The sequence below is a fragment of the Pseudopipra pipra genome, chromosome W, assembly GCF_036250125.1.
Source record: "Pseudopipra pipra isolate bDixPip1 chromosome W, bDixPip1.hap1, whole genome shotgun sequence".
Lineage (NCBI taxonomy): Eukaryota > Metazoa > Chordata > Aves > Passeriformes > Pipridae > Pseudopipra > Pseudopipra pipra.
This window is the reverse complement of record NC_087580.1, coordinates 29870022-29895349: the sequence shown is the minus strand read 5'-3', so window position 1 is coordinate 29895349 and position 25328 is coordinate 29870022. Positions and strand designations below refer to the sequence as shown.

The following is a 25328-nucleotide window of genomic DNA, read 5'->3' as shown; positions in this document are numbered from 1 at the left end:
CACAGAAGAACTGGCCCAGGGCATTGCCCTGGCACAGGGGCAGAGAAAATGTATTGGCTGTGTGCAGCAGAGAATAGAGAAATCCAGTGGCCCAGGCAGCTGCTGCCATGTGGGCACAAGCTCTGCTGCCCAGGAGGGTCCCGTAGTGCAGGGGTTTGCAGATGGCAACGTAGCGGTCGTAGCACATGACGGTCAGGAGGGAATATTCTGTTGGAAGAAAGAAGACAAGCAGAAAAACCTGTGCAACACATCCCATGTAGGAGATGGTTGTGGTGCCCCAGAGGGAATTGTGCATGGCTTTGGGCACAGTGGTGCAGATGCAGCCCAGGTCTGTGAGGGAGAGGTTGAGCAGGAAGAAGCCCATGGGGGTGTGCAGGTGGTGGTCACAGGCTACAGCGCTGAGGATGAGGCCGTTGGCCAGGAGGGCAGCCAGGGAGATGGCCAGGAAGAGCCAGAAGTGCAGGAGCTGCAGCTCCCGCCTGTCTGTGAATGCCAGGAGGAGGAACTGGGGCATGGAGCTGCTGTTGGACATTTGTTGCTTCTGGACATGGGGAACTGTCACAGGAGAAAAAACAGTGACAATAAATGGGGACCCAACCGAGCAAAATCAAAGCCATTCCCATACACTCCACTCCCCTCCCTCTGTCACACAGAGACAGTTTTCTTTTTCTAGCAGTCCTTCCTTTAGCTCTGTGCATGCAGCCCTGGTTGGTGCTGGCCATGTGTGCAATGAAGGGCAGGGCCTCTGCCCATGGGCTCTTGAATTCAGCCCCACTCTGCAGAATTGGCAGGGGAAGGGACCTTTGCTGGTCCTCAACTGTCCTGTGAAACCTCTGCAATGCTGAAGGGCCTGTGAGCATCTGCACCTCCAGTGCTAATCCATGGCAGTTGTAAAGGCAGGGTAAGAGTTTGGGGGGTTTTACAGCTCCCCCTGTGTCTCTCCTGGTGATTATTCTGGGATGTCAGACACTTCATCATTTCTGCTGCCCTTGGGGAAACAAAGGGAATTCTGTGAGGGAGAGGGATGAGTGGAGAGGGAGGGGATGTGGTCTGTCACTCTTTTGTGTTCCAGGATTCTCTGGGCTTTCACTTTCTCAGAGGGATGATGATCACACCCCAGTGTTTCCCTTATAAAACACCAGATACTAATGGAAGCAGATGGATCCACCACAGACCCTCAAATGTCTGTCCCTTTCTCAAGGTCTCAGCACCACACTGGTAGCCAAAACCACACATGGCTCATTTCCCCAACCTAACAGCATTTTCTACATTGTTGAATTCTGTGCTTCTTCCTGGGGCTTTCAGATAACACAAAGGTAACAGACAGGTGTTCATCCTGGAGGGAAGCTCCCAGCTTGAAATGAAACTTTAGGGAGACAGCCAAGTATCCTGATGATGGCATTTGATTCAGGGAGATTCAGCTCCTTCCCTGGATACACTGACAGCATTGCCCAGAGCCCCCAGGGCAGAGGAAAGATGGGACACTTGTTCCCATGGACAGGGCTGCAGGAAAGGACCCACAAGGGCAGGGGGTGACTCTGCAGCTCAAACTGCCCTGCCCAGAGAGCCCCACAGCACCACCAAGGGAACAAGAACCACGGCACAGACAGGAGAGGAACAAGGCCCAGAACAGGGAGGGTGGGGCTGGGAGAGGCCAGGGCAGAGCCCACCAGGCACTCGGGGCAGGGTCACCCTGAGCCAGCTGTGCCACCTTCCAGAGCCCAGCAGGGCCAGACAGCTGCTCCCAGCCCTGTGCTCTGCTCAGGGAGCTGGGCCCGGGGCTGCAGAGCTGCCCCACGGCTCTGCTGCAGCTCTGCCTGCACGGGAGGGGCTTCAGCCCTTGGACCCCCCGGCCCTGAGGGCAGAGGCTTGGCTGGGTGGGAGAGGAGGGGAGGGGGCTTGTTCAGAGGGAGGGCTATGCACTGGAGGGGTCATATGGGGATCTCTAAACATTCCATGACACTAGAGGTGTTTCAGTTGTTTCCCTGTGCCATGACTTCACCCTGTCAGCACTCACAGATCCCATCCCACCCTCTGTGCACTCACCTTGGCCCTACAGAAACCTGCCTGTTTGCAGGGCACTGACTGGGCACTTCTTCTTGTTTGCAGGTGGAAAAAAATAGGTCAGAAAAAAAACTGATGGTTCCATCAAAAGTGATGCTGCTTCTGTCAAAGGCAGAGGAGAGGCTGAAGGCACTTTAGGAAGCTGCTCTCAGCTCCACTGTTCATTCAAAGTTACAGCTCAGGAGTCTCAGTGACTTGTCCAACATGAGAGCTCCTTTTCCACTTCTCAAGCCCCAGATTCCTCAGGAGTTGAAAACTGAAAACACTGACTCAGAGAAGTTCCTTTCCTTCATAATAATTGTGCTTTGTCCTTCCCCTTTTAAAGTTCCCCTGGAAAGGTCCTGGTGGGATCTGGATCTGTGAGCAGCCCTGACCCCACACAGCACTCGTTCAAGGGCAGGAAGACCCTGCCTGGGCCCTGCTGGGCTTCTCTCCCTCCACTTCCAGCTTCTCCCTGTAGACATGAGGGCAAATGGCCACGTAGGGTTATTGCTGACCCTGGCAGGCAGCAAAGTCCCTGCCCTGTCACAAAGAACCCTGGAGCACGGGGACCCTGCTCTGCAGGACAGCCCCGGGCACCCCTGGCTGCACCCCCACCCTCACACCCCCCAGCCATCTCTGGGAGAAGGAGCCGTCCTGCCCTGTCCCTCTGATGGTGTCTCAGGGAAGCCCAGTCCTGGAGCACATCCTCCCCCTCTGCAATAGAGAACCTGGGATAGTCCTGACAGATGCTCAAGGCTATGGGATGTGCAGCTTTAGGAGAGTCCTCCAGACACACAAGCGACATTGCCCCACATCTGTAGACTCACTCTGTAGAGCCTGTGAATTTGTGTCCCCAAGTGAAGTCTCAGCTGAACACCTCCCATCTTTCCACTGCCTTTAACCTCCCTCTGCCTTGCTTCTGTTCTCTCGTGGCTGCAGGCAGTGCCCTCAGCCCTGCTGGGCTGTGCAGAGGAGCTGCTCACCAGCAGAGCTGTCTCTTTGAAGCTCTTCTTGCTTGCCAGGAGCTCCCAGTGTGCCAGGAGCCCTGCCCAGCTCAGCAGCACAGCAACAGCCCCAGGCATTTCATGACCCTCAGGGGGTTTGGTGTTGTTTACATGAGACTCAGTCCCTGAGAGGAAGTTCAAACAACTTTTGAAGAAGTCAAAATGAGATTGAAACACTGAAGTTTCTCCTGGTGCTAATGAGTCTCACTGAGGGTCAAAACTGAGAACTTGTCCCCAGATTCCAGTTAGAGCAAAAAACTGCAGACAGTGATGACAAGGATGGACAAGCAAGGGAAAGGTGGCTCTGTTGCTGAGGAAACCTGGATGTGTTTCATTAACCTGAAGGGGCAAGCCCTGACCCCCAGCCCCTGGGAAGGCAGATCCTGTCCCTGCCTCATTCCTCAGGGCTCTTCCTGGGGCACTGGGATGTGGGATGTGCAATGCCAAGGGCAGGACCATGGGGTGGCACCTGCCAGGCTGCTGAGCAGGGACAAGGAGGCCGTGAGGCCCCAGGGCTGCAAGGGCCACTCCCCTCCTCCTGGCATCAGGGGCACAGACAGCAGCCCTGGCCAAAGGCCTGCAGAAGGTGGCTCTGTCAGTGCCTTTCAGCTTCTCCCCCTCCCTGTCTCCTCTCCAGCCCAGGCTGTCCTACGGTGTCCATGCCCTGCCCCTTTCCCTGCAGGCTGTCGTCATCCCCCCAGCTGCCCCACCTGGCTGGCACCTTCCTGCACTGACATCTCTGCGTCCTCCCTGGCTCTTCCTGCACACACAAAGCCTTGGGCTCATCCAGACTCCTCCTGGGTGACGTGTTCCAGCACAGCATTTTCCATGGAGTGAAATTCCTTTTTCCTCATGTGTACCAGGGGGAATTTATGCTGATACTTTTGGTCTGTGTTTGGCCCTGCCACCTGTGAAAGCTTTGCTCTTTCCCTGCCAAGTTATGGGAAAACAAGCATTGATAAGCGGGAAAGTTGTCCTTGAAGAGAGCTTTTTGTATAAACCATTTTAATTGGTTTGTGATTGGTTACTTTTTCGTCAAGGGCATTTGGAGGAGAAAGTGATGATGAAGTGAGGAAGGCTCGACCTCAGACTCAATTAAGATAGACCCCCAAAACACTCTGCGCATGCGTGTGTGGATTTCCGAAGTTCTCACATGTGCACAGAAGAGATGCACTGACATAACTGGGGGGTGGGACTGAGGACCTCTGGCGGGGCGGTGCTGGCCACACCTGGGGAGGTTGTGGTCTCTCAATTAATTGTTTAAAAAGCAGACAGTGCTTCCTTGGCGAGAGCTAGTTTACTTCAAGGACAACGTTGCCTTTTGGCGCTTACCAGCTTGTTAACTTACTGACTCTCTGAGGATGCCACTTCTGCTCTGGGTAATTATAGGTATGCTAGGTTGGTAAGATAACTTTATGGGCAACAGCTGGGTAACTGGGGAGATCGTGCTGGGGGCTGATTCCTCTCCTCGTTCCTTCCTTTTGGGTTTGTTCATTTTCTCGGGCACTTTTTGTAATAAATATTGCTTTTTCCTGTTGAGCTAGCAACGGTGTCTGTTTTTTGTGTCTGTATATCTCGGACCTTTTCCCTGATAAAGTAACCCCTCCCCGATACAGTCATGTCTACTTGGGACCTCCCCAGCTGCACTTGGCATTAATTCTTTCTTTCTCATGCTCTTTTCTGCTCTGACAAAAGGATCTACTATCTCTAAATCCACCCTTGGAGCCCTCTGAGGGCTGTCTTGTGCTGCCCTCAGTCTCCACACCACTGAGGGCACAGCTCCTTAGCCCCTCTCTAGTGCTCATGTGCTTGAGACCTTTAAACCCCATCTTGGGAGATCTCTGGACACTCACTAATGTTTTTACAGATGAAAATATCGTGCTCATAGTCTAAGGAAATCACAGTTGCCATGAAAACCAGCATGCATTCCCATTGCTATGGTCAGTTACCATGGCAAATAGAATACATTCTCATTGCCACAGTCAGTTACCATGGCAACCATAATACATTGTCATTGCTATGGTCGGTTACCATGGCAACCATAATACATTCCCATTGCTACAGTCAATTACTGTGGCAAACAGAATACTTCCCACTGCTACGGTCAGTTACCATGGTAACCATAATGCTTCCCACTGGTACAGTCAGTTACCATGGCAACCAGCATACATTCCAATTGCTATGCTCAGTGACCATGGCAACCATCACACATTCCCATTGCTACAGCTGATTGCCATGGCAACCATCATACATTCCTGTCACTACAGTCGGTGACCATGGCAACCATCACACATTCCCATTCCTACAGTCAGTTACCGTGGCAACGATCATACATTCCCACTGGTATGGTTGGTTACCATGGCAACCAGCATACAGTCTCATTGCCAAGGTCAGTTACCACGGCAACCATCATACACTGCCATTGGTACAGTCAGTTACCTTGGCAACTATCATACATTCCCGTTTCTACGGTCAGTTACTACAGCAACCATCATACTTCACACTGGTACAGTCGGTGACCATGGCAACCATCACACATTTCCATTGCTATAGTGAGTTACCATGGCAACCATCATACAGTCGCATTGATACGGTCAGTTACCATGGCAACCACCATACATTCCCACTGCTGTGGTCAGTTACCATGGCAAACAGCATATATTCTCATTGCCACGGTCAGTTACCACAGCAACTACCATACATTTCCGTTGCTAAGGGCAATTACCATGACAACCATCACACATTTCCATTGCTACAGTCAGTTACCGTGGCAACCAGCATACATTCTCATTGCCAAGGTCAGTTACCATGGCAACCATCATACATTGCCATTGGTACAGTCAGTTACCTTGGCAACCATCATACATTCCCGTTTCTATGGTCAGTTACCATGACAAACATCATACATTCCCATTGTTACACACAGGTACCATGGCAACCATCAGACATTCCCATTGCTACGATCAATTACTATGGCAACCATCATACATTACAATTGCCATGGCTGTTACCATGGCAACCATCATACATTCCCGTCATTATGGTCGGTTACCATGGCAACCATCAGATATTTCCCTTGTTATGGGCAGTTACCATGGCAACCAGCATACATTCCCATTGCTACAGTCAGTTACCATGGTAACCATCATACTTCCCACTGGTACAGTCGATTACCAATGGCAAACCACCAGACATTCCCATTTCTACGGTCACTTACCATGGTAACCATCATACTTCCCACAGGTATAGTCAGTTACCAATGGCAACCAGCATATATTCCTGTTGCTACAGTTAGTTACCATGGCAACCATCATACATTCCCATTCCTACTGTGAGTTACCATAGCAAACATCATACATTGTCATTTCTACAGTCAGTTACCCTGGTAACCATCATACAGTCCCATTGCTACTATCAGTTACCATGGTAACCATCATACAGTCGCGTTGCTATGGTCGGTCACTATGGTAATCAACATACAATACACTTGCTACGGTCAGTTACCATGGAAACCATCATACATTCCCATTGATCTGGTTGGTTACCATGGCAACCATCATACATTCCCATTGCTACAGTCAGTTACCATGGCAATCATCATAAAGTCCCATTGCTATGGTCAGTTACCAAGGCAATCATCATACATTCCTGTTGCTACAGTCAGTTACCATGGCAACCATCACACATTCCCATTGCTATGGTCGGTTACCATGGCAACCATCACACATCCCCATTGCTGTGGTCGGTTACCATGGCAACCATTATACGGTCCACTGCTAGAATCAGTTACCATGGCAACCATCATTTAGCCATGTTCTATGATCAGTTACCACAGAAACCATCTGAATTCCAGTTTCTATGGTCAGTTACCATGGCAAACATCATACAGTCGTGTTGCTACAGTCAGTTACCATGGCAACCATCACACATTCCCGTTCCTACTGTCAGTTACTATGGTAAGATCATACATTTCCATTGCTAGTCGGTTACCATGGCAACCATCATACAGGCCCACTGCTATCATCAGTTACCATGACAACTAGCATACATTCCCATTCCTACGGTGAGTTACCATGACAACCAGCATACATTCCCATTGCCACAGTCAGTTACCATGGCAATCATCATACTTCCCATTGCTGCAGTCAGTTACTATGGCAACCAGCATACATTCTTTATGCCATGGTTGGTTACCATAACAACTATAATACATTTCCCATTGCGTTAGTCAGTTACCATGGCAACCATCATACATTCTTATTGCTATGGTTGGTTACCATGTCAACCAGCATACATTTCCATTGCTACGGTCAGTTACCACAGGAACCGTAATACTTCCCACTGGTACAGTCAGTTACCATGGCAACCATCATACATTCCTGTTGCTATGGTCAGTTACCCTGGCAATCAGCATACATTTCCATTGCTACAGTCAGTTACCATAACAACCATCATACAGTCTCGTTGCTATGGTCAGTTACCATGGCAACCATCATACATTCCAGTTGTTATGGTCGTTTACCATGGCAACCAGCATACAGTTTTCTCTACAGTCAGTTACCATGGGAACCATCACACATTTCAGTTGCTACAGTCAGTTACCATGGCAACCATCATACATTCCCATTGCCATGGTCAGTTACCATGGTAACCATCATACTTCCCACTGCTATGGTTGTTTACCATTGTAACCAGCATACATTCCCACTTCTATGGTCAGTTACTATGACAACCATTAATACATTCAAATTGCTATGGTCAGTTACCATGGCAACCATCATATTTCCCTTTGGTACAGTCGGTTACCATGGCAACCATTATACATTCTCATTGCCATGGTCAGTTACCATGGCAACCATCATACATTCCCATTGCTACGGTCAGTTACCACAGCAAGCATCAATCATTCCTGTTGCTACAGTCACCATGGCAAACATCACATATTTCCATTGTAACGGTTTGTTACCATGGCACCATCACACATTCGCATTGCTATGCTCGGTTACCATGGCAACCATCATAAAGTCACATTCCTATGGTCGGTTACCATGGCAACTGGAATACATTCCCATTGTTACAATCAGTTACCGTGGCAAACATGATACATTCCCAGTGCTATGGTCGGTTACCATGACAACCAGCATACATTTCTGTTGTTACAGTCAGTTACCATGGCAACCATCAGACATTTCCATTGCTATGGGCAGTTATCATGGCAACCAGCATACATTCCTGTTGCTATGGTTGGTTACCATGGCAACCACCATACATTCCCATAGCTACAGTCAGTTACTATGGTAACCTCTTGGTTCTTCTTGGACAGAAGCAGATGCAGATGAGTCTCCCTCTTGTCCACCAACCTTTAGAGCAGCTGTGCTCTAGAGGCCTGTGTCCCAAGGGGTATCTTCACCAAGACCCTGCACAAACCTCTGGGACTCTTTGCATCCTGTCATGGTGCCTTTCCAGTGAATTCCAGGGTTATCAAAGCAAACTTGAATGGGCTCTGTCTCACACCACAAGGTCAACCAAACCAGTCTCTCCTCTTACCCTCACCCACAAAAGTTCACCCAATTTGTTCATCCCCTAGAGCAGCTGCACAGGTCCCAGAAGCTCCTTCCCACTGAGGACACCTCTCTGCTGCTCTTTCTCTCCTGTGTCTCCTTGGCCTTCTCTCCCAACCCATCACAGACCTGCAACCTGGGAACTGTCTCAGCAGGCCTGGGCTGTTATTGCCTGCAAGTGGAATGAAGAGAGACTTGGGGCTGCAGCTCCTCCTGCCTGTGCCCCACACGCAGGGCATTGGGGCCTGTCTGGCTGCAGCCCCTCAGTGGGGCACCGGGGTAAGAACAGACTTGCAGTGGGGAAAGCTGCTCTGAAAGCCCCGAGAGCTGGGCTGTGCAGAGGCTTTGCTGACAATGGCCTTGGGGGTGGACGTGCTGGGACTCAGGCCCAGGGGGAAAATCACAGACCTGATCCCTGAGGAGATCAGCACATGCTGCTGAAATGCTGGGGGAGAGAAGAGCCAGCAGAGGGAGGAAACAAGTGTGGACAGCCTGGGCTGATGTGCTTTGGACTCACGCCTGGCCCGGCCTTGGCTGGGCAGAGAAGGGACAGCCTTTGTGTCCCTGCAGGGCTGGGATTCACTCCCTGCCCCAAAGGCCCCCAATGTGTCTGAGAAGCCCTGGGTGGTGCCTGTCCCACAACTGCTGGGAATGGGGATGGGCTTCCTGCACAGGCCCTGTGCTGTCCAGGGCAGCTGCTGCACTTGTACTGCAGAGCCCTGGCACCTCCCCTGGCACTACAGGCCCCTCTTTGGCTGTTCAATCCAGGCTCAGCTGCCCTGAATTGGGTTCAGCATCGAAGGGATGTCCATGAGACAACGGCTATTGTACTCTGAGGACATGTAGAAAATACCCTGCTAAAGAACAGGAGAGAGACCTCTCTCCCTGTGCCACCTGACTCCATTTGGTCACCTGAACACCTCTAGGGGCTGCCCTGGACAGAAGGAACAGTGACAGGTTCCCCTGTCCTACCTGTGGGCACCTTCTGCCACTGAAGTTGGCCAAAGCAATGTCCCAGCAGCCTCCAAGAAGATCCCACAGCTGCTGCCCTGGCTCTAGGAACTGCTCCATTGGAGCCTGCAGTTCCCAGCAGGAATCTCGGTCACCTCTGGCCCCTCAGAAGGAACCAGGGTTTTGTGTCCCAGCAGGTCACTCCTGGCTTTGGTCTTCCTTCATTGCCAGGGGAGCTGGGACAAGGAGTCACCGGCAGGGGCCTGTTTTGGGCCCACTGAAGTGGGGCAGGAGGAATCCCAGCCCATGGGGGTTGTGGAGGGAGCAGAGTGTCCTTCTGGCCCCAGGTCTGCAGAGCCACAAGGAGACACCTCTGTTGACTCAGCTGAGTCCCTTCCCTCAGTGCAGGTGAAGGAGATCCCTCCTGGGCACTGTCTGGGTTTCCTGTCTAATGATGGGACATGAAATAGGGACTCTTGGACTTTGTGTGTGTTTGCAGAAATGAGACTGCTGAAAGAAGTGTCTGTGCCCAGCTGAGAGAAGGCACATCATTATTTCCTTCAGCTGTGTGCCAGCAGGTTCCCCTGGAGCCCCAGGGACAGCTGGAGGGAGCCCAGAGGGGCAGAGCAAGGGCTGCCTGGGGCTGTTGCTGTGCTGCTGAGCTGGGCTGGGCTCCTGGCACACAGGGAGCTCCTGGCAAGCAAGAAGAGCTTCAAAGAGACAGCTCTGCTGGTGAGCAGCTCCTCTGCACAGCCCAGCAGGGCTGAGGGCACTGCCTGCAGCACCCAGGGCACAGGAGAGAAGGCAGAGAGATGAGAGGCAGCCTGGGCTGGGAGGTGACTGAGCTCTCACTACGCCAGAAACCTTCCCAGCATTTGAAGGAAGAATTCTCTGGCTGTAGGAAAGTTCAACTCGCCTTCCTGGAGGCATCTCCTAAAGCTGCCACATCCCAGGATCTTTCATCAGGACTCTCCCAGTTGCTGCAGTGCAGGGGAAGTGGCCATATGGCAGAGCAGGGCAGGAGCTGCAGGCAGTAAGGGCAGACAGGAGAAGGGAGCAGGAGGTTCAAGGGATCCTGGGGTGGGAGGACAGGGCAGAGCTGCTCAGGGCAGGAACCTTGCCAGCCCTTTGCCACAGTCAGGCCCTGGCTGCAGAGCAGTGCAGGTGAGTTCCTGCAAGTGCCTCTGCCAGCTGCCAAATAGCAGCAGTGGTAGGAGCTGTCAGGATGGCTCTGCTGGATTTGCTGGGGTGCAGCAGGAGAAGCTGCTGCAGAGCAGGACTTGCTGCTGCCCCATCAGAGGCCCAGGGCCAGAAGGTTCCCTGTGCCAGGGCTGGTTGTGGGGTGGGAAGGTGGAGGTGCAGCCAGGGGTGCCCAGGGCTGTGGTGCAGAGCAGGGTCCTGCCCCCAGGGCTCTGTGTGCTGGGGCAGGGACTCTGCTGCCTGCCAGGGTCAGCTCTCAGCCCGGCCAAGGAGCTGCCACGGGGCTGGGGGAGAAGGGCTGTGGGGAAGGAACAGCTCCTGGGAGGGCAGAGCAGGGCAGAGTCCTTCTGATCTCCAAAGTGGGCTGCAGGGATGAGGGCTGGTCACACCTCCAGAATAAAGCTGGAAATTTCCCAGAAGGTATTTGCAAGAGGCACAGACAGACAGGGGGTACCTTAAAGAGAATGAACCAGTTCTTTCAGTGTTATACTCTGGGTTGTCTGGGTGCTGACTGTGACAGAGAAATCTATCTCTGAGCACAGTAGGAGACACTGCAACTTGAACTCTGTTAGATTAGAGGTGATTGAACATGAGAGTATCAGACATCAAAACTGCCTTATAGACACATCAGTGTCACTTTTCCAGCCTCCTCAGGGTTACTCTGACATTGCCATCAGAGCCTGCCCAGGCAGAGATGCCTCTGGGCAGTGCCCTGTGCTGCTGGGAGGGCTCTGCAGGGCAGAGCTGGGCCCCCAGGGCTGGGATGGGCTCTGGCAGCACTGCCAGGGCCCAGACCTGGGCCCAGGGAAGCAGTTGCTGGCAGGGACAGCTCCAGGCAGCAGAGCCCTGGGCAGGGAGTGGGGGGCAAGAGCCCCCAAGGCCTGGGAGCGGGGGCATTCAGGCAGCTCTGGGGCCCTTCCCTGCAGCTCTGCTGGGCACTGTGTGCTGGGCCATAGAAATGAGGATTCCTGCAATGGAAAAGAACCTTCCTCAGGTGTGATGGTAAAAATAAAAGCACAGGTACAATTATTCTAACTTCAGACTAAGCTTCTGCTCTGCAGCCCCAGTTCTTCTGAGTTATGAGTGTAGAGGTGGAACTTCTGTATTCAAGGTCTTTTACATCTGATATTCCTTGTGCGTGAGAGCACTCTATCAAAAAATTCCATGTCCCACTGCAGCAGAGCAAACCTGACTCCTTGGCAGTGCATTTGGTGACATTTGACACATCGATTTCTTTTAGAAATGGAGTGGCTTTTTCACAGAGCTCTGTCTTAACTGTTCCCTGTCCTTTCCTTTTTTGAACAGACCCCGTGCTAAGAAGCAGCAAATGTCCAACAGCAGCTCCCTCACCCACTTCCTCCTCCTGGCATTCGCAGACAGGCGGGAGCTGCAGCTCCTGCACTTCTGGCTCTTCCTGGCCATCTCCCTGGCTGCCCTCCTGGCCAACGGCCTCATCCTCAGCGCCGTAGCCTGGGACCACCACCTGCACACCCCCATGGGCTTCTTCCTGCTCAACCTCTCCCTCACAGACCTGGGCTGCATCTGCACCACTGTCCCCAAAGCCATGCACAATTCCCTCCAGAACACCACAACCATCTCCTACATGGGATGTGCTGCACAGCTCTTTTTCTTTTATTTCTTCATCACAGCAGAGTATTTCCTCCTCACCACCATGTGCTACGACCGCTACGTTGCCATCTGCAAACCCCTGCACTACGGGACCCTCCTGGGCAGCAGAGCTTGTGCCCACATGGCAGCAGCTGCCTGGGTCACTGGGTTTCTCTATTCTCTGCTGCACACAGCCAGTATATTTTCCCTGCCCCTGTGCCAGGGCAATGCCCTGGGCCAGTTCTTCTGTGAACTCCCACACATCCTCAAGCTCTCCTGCTCACACTCAGGCTACCTCAGGGAAATTGGGCTCATTGGGGTTAGTGTCTGCTTAGTGTTTGGTTGTTTCATTTTCATTGTGTTCTCCTATGTGCAGATCTTCAGGGCTGTGCTGAGGATCCCCTCTCAGCAGGGACGGCACAAAGCCTTTTCCACCTGCCTCCCTCACCTGGCCGTGGTCTCAATCTTTGTCAGCACTTCGTTTTTTTCTCACCTGAAGCCCCCCTCCATCTCCTCCCCATCCCTGGACCTTGTGGTGTCAGTTTTGTACTCAGTGGTGCCTCCATCACTGAACCCTCTCATCTACAGCCTGAGGAACCAGGAGCTAAAGGATGGCCTGAGGACAATAATGAGTGGATGTTTTTCAGTAACAATAAGCTCTGTGCTTTCTTCTGTCCAGCATTTAAAATGCAACTCATGAGAGTCCCAGCATGCCTTCTCAACTTTTTAGTGGTGGTCACTGGGTTCCTCTTCTCATAATTTTGTGCTCAAAGAAATTTTATTATTCATCCCCCACCTCATTCACTGCTTACCTCTTGAATTTGATCTAGAAACTCTGCAAATGATGAACTGTATATTCATCTCTTTCTGTGTTTTAAACAAAATAAACTACCATTCAGTGCCTTGTTTATCTAGGATCCTAACTCTGAGAACAGCATGAAGTTATAGGGAAGGAAAAATGTCCCAGCACAGCAGCACTGCCAGGGAGCACCAGCACTTTGTCTTGTCAGAGCTGCTCTTTTTCTACTTCCAGGTCTCCTTCAGAGTCCACGTTCAGACCACCATCAGCTGGCTCTGCCTCCCAGTTTGAGCAGCACAGCCGAACAATCCCCCATGGCCCTGGGCCCTACAGCCCCCATGCTCTGCAGAGCAGTCCCCCCAGCTTGGGGGCCGTGGGGAGCACGGGCAGGGGGTGCAGGAAGGGCTGCTCAGGCCAGCACAGACGTGTTCCCCTGGGGAAAGGCTCTGTGGGGAGATGGGATGTGCCAGGAGAAGAGCAGGACACCCTGTGTGAGCAGAGGGGCCATGGGAAGAGCTGCCCTGGCCCTGGAGCAGCAGGAGCTGCCTGAGGAGCCCGGGGTCGATTCTCTGCTGCTGTGCTGGGGAGCGGGGCTGGCCCTGGGGCTGCAGGAGCTGCCTGAGCTGATGATGTGCTGAGCATTGCAGACCCAGAGGGCCTGTCCCTGAGCTCCATGGCCTCCATGTCCTGCTGCAGGGCCAGACCTGAGTGTGCTGCTCTGCTGGGCTGGGGCAGGGGCAGGGAGATGGGGGGACCAGGGAGGGGCTGGACTGGGCAGTGCCAGGGAGGGGAAAACCCCAATGTTGAGTTGAAGTGTGTGAGTGTGCAGTGTGGGAGCTCTGCAGTGTCCTCACAAAACCAGCCCTCCTGGGAGGGATGTGAAGGAGCAGCAGAGCAGGATCTGGTCTGTTCCATGTGCTGGACACCCTGGGAAAGCTCTCCCAGGACAGTGGTCCCAGAGCAGCCAAGAACAATCACAATTGCCTTGTGTATCCCTCAGGCCATGGGGCATCTCAGACAGGGCAGAGCAGGTGGCATCCCCCAGGGCTGAGGTGCCTCCAGCCCCTGGCAGTGGCAGCAGGAGCCAGGGAGACACTGCCCCTGCTGCCAGGAACTGGGGGTGTTTGTTCGTGTCTCTGCACAGCCCTGGGGGGGTGAGCAGGGCAGGAGCCCAGCTCAGCTCCGGAGCCCTCTCAGAGCCCTGACACTTCTGGGGGTGACTCCAGGAACAGCCTTCACTGGCCCAGGGACATCTCCCCAGCCTCACACACATCCCCTGCAAATGGCCCTGTCTCCTTCATCCCCCTCCTCTGCCTTTCTGGCCTGGCCCTTTCATTCCACACCAGCAAAGCAGCCTGGGCACCATCTCACCTGGGCACTCAGAGGGCTTCTGGGACCAGGACTGGTGCTGTTCTCCAGAACATTTGTCCCTTTTCTCATGGCACAGGGCACAGCTCGCTGGTATGACAACACTGCCAGGGATACATACCTTGGAGAGACCTTTGACAGCAAAAATAGGGAGATGAAGAACAAAAGAGGCAAAATTAGAGATACGAAATGTGTTCAAAAAATTCAGCCGCTCCTCTGAACAATATTTCTTCATTTGAATCATTGGTAGGAAATTTATTTTGATAAGTAGCTGTACAAACCTGTTCATACAGTGAGTGAATCAGGTCACAGAATATGGATTTGGTTTTTCAGTGAAAAAAACCTATGAAACAATTATAAAAATTTATACAAATTAAAAAAAAATAACCCTTTAAATGTTGGACTGGAAGCCCTGAGCAATTTCTGCAGAGGTTTCCACTCTCTCCTAAAATCCACACTCATGGCTTCAGGCCATGATTTCCCAGAGCAGTCCCAGAGCTGGCCACTGCCCAGAGATGCCCTGGGGCAGCTCCAGTGCCCAAGTGGGACAAGTGGCCCAGGGTGTGTGGGAGCCCTTTGGAGCAGGAGCTGTTGGGCAGGAAGGGCCCATCTGGGGAGGGTCAGGGAATCCCCCCCTGCAGCCCTGCTGCCCAGGCTGAGGAGGGTCCTCTCCAGCCCACAGCCCATCGTGTGCCCTTGGGGGCTGCGCTGCCAGGGCTGTTCCCGGGCACTGACTGACTAAGGAGGGCAGGCAGATGCTCAGGGGTCCTGAGGGTCATCACAGAGCTGAGTCCATCCAGATGAAAGATTTGGGGAGGTCAGGAGGAACTGGGACAAAAGGGATAAGACAATTGGGGAAGGAAGGATAGGCTTGGCCAACAGAGATCAAAGATTTCATGAGGTAAAACCAGGTGCAGTTAAGGCTGAGGGTGCTGCAGCACTGCCTGTGCAAACATTCTTGATGGGCCTTTCCTCTCTTTGTAACCTCAAGCCCCAACACCACCTAAAAGTGCTGCCCCTCCCATTGGAAGGAATCCACTGCTCTACTCCCAGCCTCAACCTGACCTTGAAGGCAAAGCTCAAACCCAGAAGTCCAGATTCTTATTTGTACTCCAATGCCCACCTCTATCCAAACCTGCACTGTCAGTGTGAAAATCCAAGCTTTAATCTTAACCCAGCCCAAAACCCTCTTCCCCTAATCATGAAGCAGACACTGCCAGCAGAACAACAAACCCCCCTCAGCTTCTGCCTAATCCCGACCCTGAGCTCTAAACCCCAAGCCCTGACCATTAAGTACCCCCACAGCCCTTGGGAGCAGGGCAAGGACCTGGAGGGCCCCGAGCAGGTCCAGGGGGTTGGCAGAGGAATGGGAGGTGACCTGGATCTGCTCAGCTCTGCAGTGACCCCCAGGAGAAGGGCCTGGGCTCTGGCAGGGATGTCCTGTGGCACAGGGGCTCAGGATCCAAGTTCAGAAGGCCAAGTGCACATGGCAACAGCCAGAGCTGGTGCAGAGCCATCAGGGAGGGTCTAGAAATGCTGCTGGGAGGGGGTGGGAAAGCAGGAGGGGTGTGTGCAGCCTGCAAGGCCAGAGCAGCAGCAGGGCCAGGGCAGGACAGCCTGCAGGAGAGATGGCCAAGGGCTCTGGCAGGGCTGCAAGGCCCAAAGGCACCCAGGCCTTTGTCCCCTTGCCTCTGGCAGCTGCCTCTGCCACTCAGGCCACCACAAGCAACTTGCCTGGCAGGTTCTGCACTTGGTTTCTGCCTCGCCCCTCCCTCAGGAGCCTGGCAGGGGTTGCCCAGTTTTGGGCCTTTGTTGTTCCTCCCCTTCCCATCCCAGTGCCCCCCAAACAGCCCTGAGCCAGCCGGGAGGGACAGGATCTGCTGGGCCAGGGCCTGGGGCTCAGGCCTTGGCCTTTGTGCTCCACAAAACCAAGGCAGGCTTTGCTCAGCATTGCAGGGGCCTGCCCAGAGCCTTGGTCTGCCTGCACTCCTGGCCTCCAAGGAGCTGCTCCAAGGAGTCCCTGGGGAGGCTTTGGCAGTGCCTGCCCTCAGTGGGGCCCAGCAATGCTTCAAGGCACTTGGAGTTTGGCTTCTGACTTCTTCAGCAGCTGCTTCAATCTTCTCTCAGTACCTCAGCATCATGGGCTGGGCTGCAAACACACCATGGGGCTCATTAAATTCCAGAAATCCCTCAGGATCTCTTTGTCTTCCTTTAATTGTCTTCAAAGCAATTTCAAAACAAGTCTTCAAAGTTTGTACTTTTTTTTTTTTAATTCAATTATGGCTATTTTTTAGTTCAGAGGAGAGGTGATAGAGGTGTTCTCCAAGTGATCTTGATGCTGAGTGTCTCCTCAGGAGATCCACACTGACCATGTATGATCAACATTTCTCCTCACCCCCCAGCCTCACCAGTTCTGACATGGCCCATCTTGGACTGACAGCTGATGCAACTCCAAACACACTGTGGGACCCATTAAAACACTGAAAAACAAATTATTTTCATTCCTTTAATTGTCTTCAAGTCTTCAAGACTTCTAGAGCTAATTGAAGTTGTTTTGTAGTTTAGCTAAGGAGGATGACTTTAAAGTGAAAGTCATGAAAAATATATATTTTTTGATGAAAGGGAATGATTTCCACAGAGCCTTGGGATGCAAGAGGGTCTGGGCACAAACGAATTGGATCCAAAGATTAGGGGACAAAAGACATTAGTAGCACTTAATCATTGACCAATTGAACAGTTATCACGTGATTCAATAGCATGTGCTAACAATTTTAACAGTGACTGAGTTAGAGATTCCCAATAACAACATTCCCACCACAGTCAATTCACACCCACACCCAGGCAGAGATGTGTGCACACATCAAGAGCTGGGTGTGGAAAGGTCCCTCTCCCAAATTCTCCTTGTTGTCAGGGAAACACTCCCCCAAATCCCTTCGTGTTTCCCAACAGACAAGGGTCACAGCTGGAGGAATGTTTGTGGAGGGGCATCAGAATTGTCCTGGGCACCAGCGAGTGTTGCAAACTGGAGGGTTCCTGAGCTGGGAGAGGCTGCCAGAGGTGTCCCACTGAGAGGGAGGTGCTGGGGAGCTGCCAGGGCCTCCCTCAGCCCCACTGGTTGTGGGCTCACAAGGTGACTGGCTTTAGTGATCTGCTGAATTTCCATCCTGGTGTCAGGAATGACTGGAGAATCATAGAATCATAGAATAGATTGGGTTGGAAAAGACCTCCAAGATCATCAAGTCCAACCCCTGATTCAACTCCAATTACTATATCATGGCACTAAGGGCCACATCCAATCTCTTTTTAAAAACCTCCAGGGATGGTGAATCCACCACCTCTCTGGGTAGGCCGTTCCAATGCCTGATAACCCTCTCTGTAAAGAATTTCTTCCTAACATCTAACCTTAACCTCCCCTGGCAGAGCTTGAACCCATGTCCCCTTGTCCTATTGTTGGTTGCCTGGGAGAAGAGACCAACCCCCGCCTGGCTATAACCTCCCTTCAGGGAGTTGAAGAGAGTGATGAGGTCGCCTCTAAGCCTTCTCTTCTCCAGACTAAACAACCCCAGCTCCCTCAGCCTCTCCTCATAGGACTTGTGCTCAAGTCCCTTCACCAGCCTCGTTGCTCTTCTCTGGACCCGCTCCAGCACCTCAATATCCTTCCTGAACTGAGGGGCCCAGAGCTGAACACAATACTCAAGGTGTGGCCTCACCAATGCAGAGTACAGGGGAAGGATCACTTCCCTGCTCCTGCTGGCCACACTGTTCCTGATGCAGGCCAGGATGCCATTAGCCTTATTGGCCATCTGGGCACACTGCTGGCTCATGTTCAGCCTCCTGTCGATCAGGACCCCCAAGTCCCTTTCCGCCTGGCTGCTCTCCAGCCCCTCTGTGCCCAGCCTGTAGCGCTGCAGGGGGTTGTTGTGGCCAAAGTGCAGGACCCGGCACTTGGCCTTGTTGAACTTCATTCCATTGGAGTCAGCCCATCTCTCCAGTCTATCCAGATCCCTCTGCAGAGCCCTCCTGCCTTCCGGCAGGTCGACACTCCCCCCCAACTTGGTGTCATCTGCAAATTTGCTGATGATGGACTCAATCCCCTCATCTAAATCATCGATAAAGATGTTAAAAAGGACTGGACCCAGCACTGACCCCTGGGGAACACCACTGGTGACCGGTCGCCAACTGGATGCAGCTCCATTCACCAGCACTCTCTGGGCCCGACCCTCGAGCCAGTTCCTGACCCAGCACAGGGTGCCCCTGTCCAAGCCGTGGGCTGCCAGCTTTTCCAGGAGTATGCTATGGGAGACAGTGTCAAAGGCTTTGCTGACGTCCAGATAGACCACATCCACAGCCTTCCCCTCATCCACCAGGTGGGTCACTTGATTGTAAAAGGAGATCAGGTTGGTCAAACAGGATCTGCCTCTCCTAAACCCATGTTGGCTGGGTCTGATCCCTTGTCCATCCTGTAGCTGCCATGTGATTTCACACAGGATAATCTGTTCCGTAACTCTGCCAGGCACCGAGGTCAGGCTGACAGGCCTGTAGTTACCCGGGTCAGCCTTGCAGCCTTTTTTATGGATTGGGGTGATATTTGCCAACTTCCAGTCATATGGGACCTCACCAGTGAGCCAGGATTGTTGGAAGGGACAACCAACCTCTTGCAGGTAGGGTGAGAGCCTGAAGCCTTCCTGCCCTGCCCTCAGGAGATGCCCTTGGCTGCTGGAGCTGCTGGTGTGGAGCCCAGCTCTGTGCCAGCAGTGCCCAGGGCCTGTCCCTGCCTGTGATCCCAGCACGGACACGCAGCAGGACTGTGCCCAAGCTGCCAGAGCACTCAGGCCTTGCACCCACAGCAGGGCTGGGAAGGACAGTGTGGAGCTGGAAAGAGCAGATGTGGAAGGAGCAAGTGCCCTTGTCCCTGGCTGTGCTGCTGTGCTGGGAGTCTCTTCCCTACAGCTCTGCACACAGGCACTGCCCCTGCAGCTCCAGAGAAGGGCTGAGGAAGCATCTTGAACACACAAGTCAGGGCAGGGAACTTTATTCTACTCAAATGTACAGAGAACAAGCCTTTTGAAAGTCTTTGAATTACAGAAGAGTGGTACATATTGATGTAGAAATTTTATAAGCAATGCCACTGATTTGTGGATAACACTGTAAAAGTAGAAAAAAATTAAGAAAATATACCGATGAAAAAAGGACATACAGAATAAAAAAGGTCACTGATTTCAATGAGTTACATTTGGAATATTCTGGAGAATATAAGACACACTTTATTACTGTCTATTAATGTAGCTACCAGTTTCCTCAGGGAGTTTGTCAGTTCCTGATTCCTCAGGCTGTAGATGAGGGGGTTCAGTCCTGGAGGCACCACTGAGTATAGAACTGAGAGGGCCAGGTCCAGGGATGGGGAGAAGATGGAGGGTGGTTTCAGGTAGGCAAAGAATGAGGTACTGATAAAAAGAGAGACCACAGCCAGATGAGGGAGGCAGGTGGAAAAGGCTTTGTGCCGTCCCTGCTGAGAGGGGATCCTCAGCACAGCCCTGAAGATCTGCACATAGGAGAAAACAATGAAAATGAAACAACCAAACAGTAAACAGGCACTAAACACCATGAGCCCAATTTCCCTGAGGTAGCCTGAGTGTGAGCAGGAGAGCTTGAGGATGTGTGGGATTTCACAGAAGAACTGGCCCAGGGCATTGCCCTGGCACAAGGGCAGGGAAAATGTATTGGTTGTGTGCAGCAGAGAATTGAGAAACCCAGCGGCCCAGGCAGCTGCTGCCATGTGGGCACAAGCTCTGCTGCCCAGGAGGGTCCCGTAGTGCAGGGGTTTGCAGATGGCAACGTAGCGGTCGTAGCACATGATGGTGAGGAGGAAATACTCTGCTGAGATGAAGAATAGAAAGAAAAAGAGCTGTGCAGCACATCCCATGTAGGAGATGGTTGTGGTGTCCCAGAGGGAATTGTGCATGGCTTTGGGGACAGTGGTGCAGATGCAGCCCAGGTCTGTGAGGGAGAGGTTGAGCAGGAAGAAGCCCATGGGGGTGTGCAGGTGGTGGTCCCAGGCTACGGCGCTGAGGATGAGGCCGTTGGCCAGGAGGGCAGCCAGGGAGATGGCCAGGAAGAGCCAGAAGTGCAGGAGCTGCAACTCCCGCCTGTCTGCGAATGCCAGGAGGAGGAACTGGGTGAGGGAGCTGCTGTTGGACATCTGTTGTTTCTTAGCATAGGGCCTGTTCAGGAAAGGAAAAGACAGTTCAGATAGACCTCTATGAAAAAGCCACTCCATTTCTAAAAGAAATCAATGTGTCAAATGTCACCAAATGCACTGCCAAGGAGTCAGGTTTGCTCTGCTGCAGTGGGACATGGATCTTTTTTGATAGAGTTCTCACACACACAAGGAATGTCAGATGTAAAAGACCTTGAAAACAAATGTTCCATCTCTACACCCATGACTCAGAAGAGCTGGGGTTGCAGAGCAGAAGCTTAGTCTGAGCTTAGAATAACTACCTATGTTTTCTATTTTTACTGTCACATCTGAGGAAGGTTCTTTTCCACTGCAGGAATCCTCATTTCTATGGCCCAGCACACAGTGCCCAGCAGAGCTGCAGGGAAGGGCCCCCAGAGCTGCCTGAACGCCCCCTCCCCCAGGCCTTGGGGGCACTTACCCCCCACTCCCTGCCCAGGGCTCTGCTGCCTGGAGCTGTCCCTGCCAGCTGCTGCTTCCCTGGGCCCAGGGCTGAGAAAGTGACACTGATGCTGTCTATAAGACAGTTTTGATGTCTGATACTCTCAGGTTCAATCTCCTCTAATCTAACAGAGTTCAAGTTTCAGTGTCTCCTGTGCTCAGAGATTCATTTCCCTGTTCCAGTCAGCACCCAGATAATCCAGAGTATAACACTGAAAGAACTGGTTCATTCTCTTTAAGGTACCCCCTGTCTGTCTGTGCCTCTTGCAAATACCTTCTGGGAAATTTCCTGCTTTGATCTGGAGCTGTGACCAGCCCTCATCCCTGCAGCCCATTTTGGAGATCAGAAGGACTCTGCCCTGCTCTGCCCTCCCAGGAGTTGTTCCTTCCCCACAGCCCTTCTCCCCCAGCCCCGTGGCAGCTCCTTGGCCGGGCTGAGAGCTGCCCCTGGCAGGCAGCAGAGTCCCTGCCCCAGCACACAGAGCCCTGGGGGCAGGACCCTGCTCTGCACCACAGCCCTGGGCACCCCTGGCTGCACCCCCACCTTCCCACCCCACAACCAGCCCTGCCACAGGGAACCTTCTGGCCCTGGGCCTCTGATGGGGCAGCAGCAAGTCCTGCTCTGCAGCAGCTTCTCCTGCTGCACCCCAGCAAATCCAGCAGAGCCATCCTGACAGCTCCTGCCACTGCTGCCATTTGGCAGCTGGGAGAGGCACTTGCAGGAACTCACCTGCACTGCTCTGCAGCCAGAGCCTGACCGTGGCAAAGGGCTGGCAAGGTTCCTGCCCTGAGCAGCTCTGCCCTGTCCTCCCACCCCAGGATCCCTTGAACCTCCTGCTCCCTTCTCCTCTCTGCCCTTGCTGCCTGCAGCTCCTGCCCTGCTCTGCCATATGGCCACTTCCCCTGCACTGCAGCAACTGGGAGAGTCCTGATGAAAGATTCTAGAAGCTGTGGGATGTGCCAGCTTTAGGAGATCCCTCCAGGAAGGCAAGCTGAACTTTCCTACAGCCAGAGAATTCTTCCTTCAAATCCTGGGAAGGTTTCTCCCATAGTGAGAGCTCAGTCACCTCCCAGCCCAGGCTGCCTCTCATCTCTCTGCCTTCTCTCCTGTGCCCTGGGTGCTGCAGGCAGTGCCCTCAGCCCTGCTGGGCTGTGCAGAAGAGCTGCTCACCAGCAGACCTGACTCTTTGAAGCTCTTCTTGCTTGCCAGGAGCTCCCTGTGTGTCAGGAGCCCGGCCCAGCTCAGCAGCACAGCAACAGCCCCAGGCAGCCCTTTCTCTGCCCCTCTGGGCTCCCTCTAGCTGTCCCTGGGGCTCCAGAGGAACCTGCTGGCACACAGCTGAAGGAAATAATGATGTTCCTTCTCTCAGCTGGGCACAGACACTTCTTTCAGCAGGGCCATTTCTCCAGACAGGCACAGAGTTAAGTCCAAGAGTCCCCTTTTCATGTCCCATCATTAGACAGGAAACCCAGACAGTGCCCAGGAGGGATTTCTTTTACCTGCACTGAGGGAAGGGACTCAACTGAGTCAACAGAGGTGTCTCCTTGTGGCTCTGCAGACCTGGGGCCAGAAGGACACTCAGCTCCCTCCATAACCCCCATGGGCTGGGATTCCTCCTGCCCCACTTCAGTGGGCCCAAAACAGGCACCTGCAGGTGACTCCTTGTCCCAGTTCCCCTGGGAATGAATGAAGACCAAAGCCAGGAGTGACCTGCTGGGACACAAACCCCTGGTTCCTTCTGAGGGGCCAGAGGTGACCAAGATTCCTGCTGGGAACTGCAGGCTCCAATGCAGCAGTTCCTAGGGACAGGGCAGCAGTTGTGGGATCTTCTTGGAGGCTGCTGGGACTTTGCTTTGGCCAACTTCAGTGGCAGAAGGTGCCCACAGGTAGGACAGGGGAACCTGTCACTGTTCCTTCTGTCCAGGGCAACCCCTAGAGGTGTTCAGGTGACCAAATGGAGTCAGGTGGCACAGGGAGAGAGGTCTCTCTCCTGTTCTTTATCAGGGTATTTTCTATATGTCCTCAGAGTACAATAGCCGTTGTCTCATGGACATCCCTTCACTGCTGACCCTAATTGAGGGCAGGTGAGCCTGGATTGAACAGCCAAAGAGGGGCCTGTAGTGCCAGGGGAGGTGCCAGGGCTCTGCAGCACAAGTGCAGCAGCTGCCATGGACAGCACAGGGCCTGTGCAGGGACCCCATCCCCATTCCCAGCAGTTGTGTGACAGGCACCACCCAGGGCTTCTCAGACACATTGGGTGCCTTTGGGGCAGTGAATGAATCCCAGCCCTGCAAGGACATAAGGTCTGGCCCTTCTCTATCCAGCTGGTGCTGGGTAGTTCATGAATACAAAGCACATCCCAGCAGGGTCTCCACTCCTGTGCATTCCCTTTTCGTGAGGTTTAACCCCAGTGAGCAGCCTAGTTTAACAGAACTGCTCACTCAGTCTCCGACCTCCCCCTGCACTGACATGGGGAGGAGAATCAAGAAAAGATAAAACCTGTGGGTTGAGATAAGAAAAATTTAATAACTGAAACAAAGTAAAGTATGAAAGTAATAGTAAGTGTAGTAACTGTAATAATAACTGTATTGACAAGGGAGATGAAAGAGAGAGAGGATTAAAACCCCAGAGGAACAAGTGATGCTCAACATGATTGCTCACACATACTGCCCAATGCCCCACACCCCAAGCAGTGATCTGCCCTTCCTGCACAACCCCTCCTCATGTATCCAGTGGGAATGATGTTCTGTGGTGTGGAATATCCCTTTGGAATCTCCAGGTCAGCTGTCCCGGCCCTGCTCCCTCACAGCTTCTTGTGTACCTGGCAGAGCACAGGAAGCTGGAAAGTCCTTGATTAGGGTAAGCACAACCAAACCATCAGTAGGTGATGAAAATTGTTCTCCCACGGAATCCAAACCACAGCCCTGCACCAGCTACTAGGAAGAAAATTAACTCTCTAGTTAGGAAGAAAATTAACTCTATCTCAGAATTAATCTCTAGTTAATCTATAGGAAGATTAACCCAATCTCCTAGGAAGAACAGCCAAGACAAGGATGGTGTCCACCCCTTATTCCGCACCATTTACACCATGTCAGATCCCACACTTTCCAATACATTCCACCATCACCTTTCCTATCATTTGATATAAACCCACAGATCTCATTGCTTAGTCTATGAAAGTCTGTTGAGTTCACTTAGTCCAGGATTTTAGGCTCCATCTGCCAAAATACTCTTTCAGGGCAGGAAAAAATGCTGTCTACTGTGGGATTGTTGCCTGTTGTAGCCAGTTCTTGTTCCATCACCGCTGTGCTTGTCTGGTCTCCTCCAAGCTCACTGTTCATTTCTCTCAGTGATTTTCACTGTAATACTCCTGATATGGCAAAGAGTTGCCACAGCAGTGAGAATGCAGTGTTGGATAGTTACCACCGTAATACACCTGAATTCCTTGGCTATTCTCACCCAAAATCCAATCCCTTCGAGGCACACACTGGATTTCCCATCTTTCCCCTCCTTACCCACCAAGGGCATCCGTGTCCTTGAGCAACGTGAATCCCACGGGTGCATTTCCCTTTGCCTGAAGCGGGAATAACCCAGACTGTTTTCCCAGCATGTTTGTAATGTGCACTACAGGAACTTTATCCCTTTCTATGGCATGTAAAAACTTGGATTGGACAGGGCCAGCCCGATTGGCACATCCTCCAGTGTTGAGTGACCAGGTGGCCTTTGCTAAATGTGTATCCCAATGTCTGCATGTCCCAGCACCCACTGCATCATTCCATCTTTCCCGAGGCTGGTGCATGGCAGGTGTGCTGGTTTTAGCACCAGCAGGAAATTAAAATTCAGATAAGTCACTCCCCTTCCCACGGCCCTTTTTGGTGAGGGAGGGACAAAAAATGAGAGATTCTAGGTAGAGATAACAATTCACTAAAAACACAGAGCAATGGAATAAGACACACAGTCAGAAGAGCAATGTCACCAGCAAAAGTATACAGAAAGAGAAGGTGTTTCACCCCCAAAAGGGGGTCACCACCGGGCACACAGACAAGATGCCGGGTGCTCTCCAAGCGACGTGTCCGCACAGTGCCCCCGAACAAAGGCAATGCAGTGGGGGAGC

The 25328-nt window shown here is 52.6% G+C and overlaps 2 protein-coding genes across 2 annotated transcripts in view; one reads left to right on the top strand and one right to left on the bottom strand.

Annotated features, from left to right (window-relative positions):
* Window positions 1-25328, top strand: part of LOC135404965 (uncharacterized) — an 801303-nt gene that overhangs the window by 163376 nt on the left and 612599 nt on the right. Inside the window, 2 exon segments of the mRNA XM_064639689.1 lie at window positions 23726-23753; window positions 24426-24434. Coding sequence (XP_064495759.1) covers window positions 23726-23753; window positions 24426-24434 — 37 coding nt within the window.
* LOC135405583 (olfactory receptor 14J1-like) lies at window positions 19546-20745 on the bottom strand. The gene has a single exon (XM_064640290.1). The coding sequence runs from the start codon at window positions 20734-20736 to the stop codon at window positions 19765-19767; it is 972 nt and encodes a 323-aa protein (XP_064496360.1). The 5' UTR covers window positions 20737-20745; the 3' UTR covers window positions 19546-19764.